The following is an 8,051-nucleotide window of genomic DNA, read 5'->3' as shown; positions in this document are numbered from 1 at the left end:
ATTTCTATTCCAATGATATTCTAAAATGTATTCGTGAATCTCGCAGATTTTAAGACAACAATAAACTGTAGTTTTCTTACATTTTGATTTAATGTATCTATTACTGGTACCCGTGGGTGGTTGAGTTGATATCAAACCTGTATTTATCGCCACACCCTTCCTTGCACATTATTGGTTAATGTCCCGGGACAGCTTCGCTTTCATTGGCCGCATTTTGTCAACATGCAGCCGCTGTCTCCCATCGGTGTCAAGATACATACAGGCAGGTCAAAAATACAGGAAGTTCAACAGTTTGGAAAAAAATGCACGTGAAAATAAAAAAAGCTGGTTATGTTCCTTTGTTAGAACAACAGTTTATTAATTTCCTTCTAGAACATAGAAAACATCAACATTATCTGAGGGACCGTGATTTACTCAGTAAACGTCAACATGCCGGTTCATGCTTTTTACTTTGAAAGTCCTGACCGGAAACGAAATGTACACAGATACTGTATCGCTTCCTGGTTGATGTGGCCACAGAAGAACTACTGGGTGAGGTCTGTTGTTGTAGTGGAGTCAATAATGGAGGAAAGCAGTAAACTTGAGTACGAAAAGCCACGGGTTTCATCAAGTTGATTCGGTTTTTAAACTATTTTATTCCGGAGCTTCTCTCGAGCGCCGCTTCCCCTTTCATAGCTCCAGTGTAACAGTGCTTCTCCCATTTAGCTCACTATGGGTCGTTAGCTGCTAACCAAAGTCGCTAATGCTACATGCCAGGGCAGTGCACCTGTCACCAGCTTCTTTGTCTCGCCTGTGCCCGTGGTTTCATCTCCTATTGACTGGTAATTAACAGAACTTGTTAACATAAACGTTTTCCGCTCACTTCTCCGATGTGGAAGACGTCATAGTCCAAAAACAAGCCGCCCAGCCACAGCTAACGCCAGACAAAGAAGATGAACTGACGGTACCCAGAAATGTGTGATGTGAACTCTATGCGTCCCACTGGAAAGTTCTGAACCCGAGTAAGTCAGCTCGTCTCCGACAATAAGACATGGCGTCCTCCACAGCTAAAGTCGGAGTCCACAGTGAGGCCAACTCCCTGAAAGAGAGCAAAAGCAACGCCGGCTGTTCGGCCGGAGAAGCAGCGCCGAACAACCGGATATACTGCCTGGATGACCTGGAGACCATCGCCACTGTCGGTGAGTTCAAGGACCTATCGCATGCATGGGATTCCCCGGTACTGGACTGTTGTCCCAAGGGGCTGCTGTGTAAAATGCAGCAGCTCCTAAACTTCAGGACCACGACAAGCACAAAAATATGACAAATAGAAAGGCATTTAATAACATTGTACATGATAATGCGGTTGAGTTGGTTATTAAACCTCTATATACTATAGTAATGAGTATTAATAACTGTTGAGCAGCGCTATAACTAATGATAATGTTCACCATTTACTCAGCTGCAGAGCATTTCCTTGGTTGATTGAGAAAACCTGCAAATATTTACAGTTGAGCAGCTGGAACCAATTGATATCTTTTTCTATTTTTGCTTGAAAAATGACAATGAATCAATCAATGGATGATTATTGTCAATATCTAGGGACCTGTCAGTTATTGTCTTGATTACACTATTTATTATTTGATCCTTAAAACATCATTACACAATTAATATGCCCATGACTATTTCCTAAAATTCCAATAGTGATTACATACTAAATATCAATTGTTCTTCATTTGGTGACATAGAGATACATGTGACAGCTCCTCTTGCTATAGATTTGATCGCCTCATATCAGGATACCAGTTGTTTATCAATGTCACCCAGTCACAGCTGACCTACTTGGTCCTTTGTCTGCATCGTGTTGCGTGTATGAAGCTGGCTGAGGTCGGTCCGCCACAATCTGTCCAGCTAATCGTCCCGCGGATGAATCGTGTGACAAACTGTACATGCTGTGACTGGAATAAGAGAGAGACACTCAGCTAAAGTGTAGAATGTGCCTCAGGGTAGTCTTTCCCACTCAGTGTTGCATTCAACAGAATGAGTGGCAAAATGCATTTTTAGCTCACATTTTGAACATTTGAACTCGTCCACCTATGATGTCATTCATGGACCACGTGGAGGCCTCCGCGAGGTCCATGCATGCCTCATAATGTTCACCTTAGAGAGCGTTATCCTGCTTCTAGCATGGCCGCTTGCCAAGGGGAGAAACCATGAAGACAGTTCATTTTATATTGTGTTTTACAACCAGAGTCGACAAGTTTTCTCATGTTTTTCATGAAGCCAGTGTTTCTCCATGCTGTGGGAGTACTGCTGTACAGTGTACAGCAGTACACACTGTACAGTGTACAGCAGTACTCCCACAGCATGGAGAATCCCAAACCACACAATAACCCGTCATCCACCATTTTGTGGAAGTTCTGTTTTTGGGAGATTTTCATCATAATGCGGAGTGCATAGTTCTCAAAGTCAGCAAGTCAACAGGACTCCAGACAGCCGGGTCGTGACGGATCGGTCATCGGCCCGAGAGACGACGGCAGAGTGTCCACTGTCCAGTTAGTGCTCAGAGAAGCTCACATGCCAAGTGACTAGTTCAGGCAACAACCTGCCCTCCAGGGAGTTAGTCACCACCGGCTGCATTGTCCAAATGAGACACGTTTGAGTCACACCTACGCCATGGGGTTGCACAAGAACCTCTCCCTCAAACGATACCAATCATCTCTCAACAGAAATCAACGCATGTGAGACAAGAGCACAGGGTTACATTCTTGAGGCGCATATGATTAAAGAAATACAAATTTTCAGTGCTTGTGCACAAACATCTGGGCATCTTGAACGCCTACATACCTGCAAGCTGAAACAACTCAAACCTGCCAGTGTTCTGTGGGCTACCTGGATCATGTGATTCAACAAGAACAGCACATTTGGCTGCTCTTCCCGTGTCACATGCTGACTCATTAGAATATACCGCCCACGGCTCGACAAGCAACTTTGGAAAAGGTGCACCGTGTTCTTCAGAGGGTGGATACATATGTATATTCAGACCGACATGTCTGAGCAAAGATAACGTGTTTTTTGAACATGTAAACATGTTCTATTAGAAACCCCAAATAATGATAATGAGCATAATATATCCCCTTTTTATCAAGTAGTCTGTACTCTATGAAATATGATCACATAGATGTGATGGCTTTTGTTGTTTCTGTCCATCAGCAGGATGTTTGAGAGGAGCGAGGAACGTTATGTTAGGACTGACATTAGTTGTTATGTTGTTGTTTTTTGGGATGGGTAAGATCCAAAGATTCTTTAGAAAATAACAAAATCCCCATGATTCTGTGATTGATATATTAGATATAAAAGTCCTCATGACATGTCTTCTTGACTTGAGTGTTAAAGAGCTGAAACTACAGACACAGTCGTTCTTAAGATGTACCAAGTAGGTCAGCTGTGACGGAGTGGGGCCGACAATGGAGAAGGCACCATGGCCATTATATTTGAATATGCTTGGTCAGCAGGTGTGAGGAGGAAGTCCAGTCCATGCACAGCTTTAAACCAATCAATGTGTTTCAATGACGTCCTTTGAGTCGCGTGGTTTGTTCACGCTCTACTTTGTACCGGTCCGAAGTCAGTCAGGTGCACACGACAGATTTAGAAGATGACTAAAACCAAAAGCAGATTTAAAAACTTCTCTCTAGTCTTTTACAGTTGTTAATATAACGGTGGTGCAGACTGGTCATGACGGGCCAGATGGTGAATGAATGATAGCAAACACCACAGAGCGATGACACCGCACCCCTCCCACCGTCTTCATTAACAGCAATAGTTTGATTCACCGCTCGCCGCGATTTACGATGTCACGCTGCCGGTTCATTGACAGACGTCAAGCTCAGCAATATACACTGAGCAACAAAGCCCGAGCTCACAGCCCGTCAGGGAGGTGTGCGGCATCCCGTGCTGTTGGGAGAAAGCTCCGAGCTTATGAGCCGCGTGCAAAAAAAAAATTCAATTTGCCAAGCCATTTTGTCTGATGAGGGGGATTTGCTGCCTAAAACAAATCAGCTAAAGCTCTATCTGCCTGCTGTTGTTTAATTGTCATCGGAATCATGAGGCAACTCTCTGGCGCCTTCAAATATATTTGCCGCCATCGCGTGCTGCGGTGGCCTCGCGACCTGGAGAATATCCCTCCAAGGCAGGCCGGTCACGGCTAACGATGTACCCCCGACATGATGTGTGGGGGTTTGTTGATCCGCCTCTCGTTGGTTGTCCCCGAGCAGGTGGAAGGGGAGTCGGTGGATGAGCCAGCTTCCAGAGAGGTACATATCAATGACAGCACATTACTCTCTGGAATCACCTGGCCGTGTCTCGTAGAGGCTAATTGCCTGCTGCCTTTGTCCCCGGCTCAGAAGAAATGTTTTACAGCATCACTAAGTCGTCCTCTTGTTCAGCATCTTCAAATGTTCCACCAATTTAGCACTCTGTTATGCAGAGAGGAAGTGGGGGTGAGATGGTGAGGTCATCTTCTCCTTCCGAATTATTGTGGTGGTTTGAACTTGATCAGAGGAAACACTTCTGCCACTGAAACTGAGGGCCTCGGTGTGCTTCAAAAGCACAGATTGTCAGACTGTCAAACCACACACACACACACACACAATAAATACTTGTTTATTATTAAATGCAGAGCACTGAGAAGGGAAAGGAGGCGCAGCGGTTTGTCACAATGTCAGCTGAGAGTGCGTTGAATCAGGGTGTTCCAAGGACATTGTAGGTGATGGCGTCACCGTTTACGAAGGTACGAGTTGTTCATCTGACGGTGCGCCGCTGTGTCTGCGTCGCTATGGAAACACCAATACACCTGAGACGGGTTCATTGTTCGTAAAGACAGCCAGCATTTCATTGGAGAGTTGCAGCGGCTCCGTGTCTGACTCAGGCTGTTGCATCACACGTGTCATCAGTCTCCTATCCTCCTGCTACTGACCAGCTTCCACTGGGCGACTGTGGCTCAGTGGTAGAGCAGAGTCGTCCTTTAATCAGAGGATCGCTGGTTCGAAAAAAATACTCAAATTAATAATAAAAGCCTTGCTGTAAATACAAAGAATAGAATGTTTGTCATTGCAACAGATATAAACGTAAAGCAGTTCAATCCCCCCCCCCCCCCCAGGCACGGGGACCTTTGGCCGAGTCTTCCTGGTGAAGGACAAGCAGTGCCGGGCCTTCTACGCCCTGAAGCAGATGAAGATCCCGGACGTGATCCGACTGAAGCAGGAGCAGCACGTCCACAATGAGAAGGAGGTGCTGTCCGAGGTCAACCACCCCTTCCTCATCCGACTGTGAGTCCACACACACACACCGGGGGGGATTGATTCAGATTAGAAATACGTCTCTCTGCTTTAAAAGAAAGCGTATCCGTTACTCTTCCTCCCAACTGCACCTAAAGACGACTCGTCCTTATTTCATATTATATATGACGGAGCAACCTTGAAGGCCATAAGCTGTAGATCATATGGACAGCACGCAAATGAATACCGAGCTCCCCGACACATCGATATCTCAACTCTCCAGCGTAGTCACGTTAGCTTCTACAGTTCTGCTCTACTTGATACTGAAAAAAATAATGGTTGGGCATATTTAGCTTGAGTAGCTGAAGGGAGGAAAAGGGGGAGAGAGGTGAGGACGTGCAGCAAATACGGTGCTCGCTCTACCGGGTGAGCTAACAGGGAGCAACTGTTATTTATCATTCTGGAGCCAGGACGCAGTTAGCCTAGCTTAGCATAAAGACTGAAGCAGGGGGAAACCGCTAGCCTCGTGTTGTCCAAATTAAATTCATAAACGTATTTTGTCTCTTGAAAGAAGTGAGTCATTTGAGTGATGAGTAGTTGTTGCTATTTCCCACCAGATTGATTCATATCCTCAGGTTTATGATCCCGACTGAAGTTGGTTGAAAGATGGAACACAGTGAACGTGTACCGGTAAACTAATATAGATGTATACTTTAACGGCAGACATGTTGTCCTCTAAGCCTCTCAACCTCTGGGGCCTTTGGAGAAGATAAAGCAGGCTGTAAATATGTGTTATGTCACTGCCAACTGCAATGACACCAATAAATATTCTGCTTGCCCTCACCCATCACTGTCTGCCATTATCGATCCATCCGTCATCTTTTCTCTCACCACACGCTTTCCAGTTGTTACAGCAACAGTGTCGTCCTCTCCATCACTTTCATGTTCCAAAGACCGATTCAGTATGTGTGTCGCTGTCAGCACGGTCGCCATAGCTTGTACTGTTAGCGCTGTTAGCTCAGTTAGTGCTGTTATCCAAATACTCCCAATCTGGTGTTGTGCTCTTTTAAAGTGAGGCACATTAAATATTCACCTTTTCTGTCCACTGCCTCAGTAGATATTATGCATAATGAATTCAATCCCAACCCTATTCTGAGAGGAATTTCCATAATACAATAGATCTAGAGCACTGATACAAAGGAGCAGTAATAACCATTCTCCTCCATCTATGCTTTGCTCTAGCGTCAGTGTCAAAATCTGATATACCGTAGCGCCAATACAGCACACGTAACGGTGTCTGAGAACATGACTCCTTTTCATTGATGTTTGCCAGCTCGTCCTCCCAGTTCTTAGTAAAGACGCATATAGTGAGAGGCTCCAATGAGACAGAGTTCTGGTAATAGATGGAAAAAGGCTCACTGTGTGTTATAGATTTGAAATGGCTGAATCCCTGCAGTTTGTAGTAAACGATGTGTCTCTTCTTATGTTCATCTCACAGACGGACGACAGCAGCCTCACAGCTCTCTCGTGCGGTTATAGTTGAGAGGATGGAGACTCAGCTTGTGTAGTGTTGAACAATGTGAGGAAACGTTCCAAGGTTCTCACTGAAACGTAAAAAACTAGTTCATCTTCTTACACACACTAACTAAAACAAAGATCAAATGGTGAAGATGAAATGTGTACATCATTTATTATCAACCTTTTGGACGGAAAAAACCCAAGAGGAAGTGTGGAGATGGAGTAGCGGTGGAGGAAAGAGTCAGTCGTGGTGTTAGTGGCTAGCAGCCAGCCCTTGTGGGAAACGCTGGAGCCTCCTCCATCTTCATCAGTGACAGAGCTCTGATTCTATTCCTCTGAAGGGCACTTCCAGCTGAAATAGTCGGAGCACACCGCTCCAGTCGGAGACAGATACGGATCCTTATTTTATCTGATTTCCTCAACTCATCAGAGAGCACTTTAACACTTTCACCCTCTAATGGACACACAGGACAGCTGTGGGCCGAGGCAGACTTAGTGTTGGGCGTTAAAAAGACCGTCTGGGCGTTTCTTGTTGCTTCTCAGGTTCTGGACCCACCACGACGAGCGCTTCCTCTACATGCTGATGGACTACGTGCCGGGCGGCGAGCTGTTCAGCTACCTGCGCAGCCGCGGGCGCTTCAGCAACGCCACCGGCCTCTTCTACACCTCCGAGATCGTGTGCGCCATCGAGTACCTGCACTCCAGAGAAGTGGTGTACCGAGACCTCAAGCCCGAGAACATCCTGCTGGACAGCGAAGGACACATCCGCCTGACCGACTTCGGCTTCGCTAAGAAGCTCTCCGACAGGTGACGGAAATAACAGCGCCTCCTTTTTCGACAGCCACAATTTGCAGAGTGATTATGAAGGAGTTCAAATTGGCAGGGAAGCGAGGTAGGAGAGGACAAAGGGACGTACAAATGAGTGGATCAAATGTCTAAACCGTGGAGGTTAAGACTATTTTAAAAGAGGATTCGCTCAGACAGGTCAGTCCAAGTCTAAGAGGCCTGATTAAAAAGAAGTGGTCTGTTTGTGGAGTTTCGTACCAGCTGAAAAGGGATTTGAAAACGGTGATTTTGTGATGAAATAACTGTCCGTTGCAGCCTTGAATCAGGAAACCGTGCTGCTGTGATGATGTTTCTGAGTTGCTCTCTTCTCTACAGATACAGTCACAGTGACTCGCTCAGAGATAAAAGTATGGATAAGATGTCCTCCGTGCTTTTCAGATAATAAAATAAATGCTTTATATCAAAAAAGTACAAGGACTCTAAAGTGATGGCCCT

At 45.6% G+C, this 8,051-nt stretch overlaps 1 protein-coding gene across 1 annotated transcript in view; it reads left to right on the top strand.

The window, feature by feature from the left end:
* Positions 1 to 536: 536 nt before the first annotated feature.
* prkx (protein kinase X-linked) overlaps positions 537 to 8,051 on the top strand; it is a 22,467-nt gene continuing 14,952 nt past the window's right edge. Inside the window, exons 1-3 of the mRNA XM_079296458.1 lie at positions 537 to 1,178; positions 5,135 to 5,303; positions 7,314 to 7,577. Coding sequence (XP_079152584.1) covers positions 1,031 to 1,178; positions 5,135 to 5,303; positions 7,314 to 7,577 — 581 coding nt within the window. The 5' untranslated portion in view covers positions 537 to 1,030. The remainder of the gene's footprint in view (positions 1,179 to 5,134; positions 5,304 to 7,313; positions 7,578 to 8,051) is intronic.

Source organism: Melanostigma gelatinosum (assembly GCF_949748355.1).
Source record: "Melanostigma gelatinosum genome assembly, chromosome: 24".
Taxonomy (NCBI): Eukaryota; Metazoa; Chordata; class Actinopteri; order Perciformes; family Zoarcidae; genus Melanostigma; species Melanostigma gelatinosum.
Note: the sequence above shows the minus strand (reverse complement) of the source record. Positions and strands in the feature narration are given on the sequence as shown.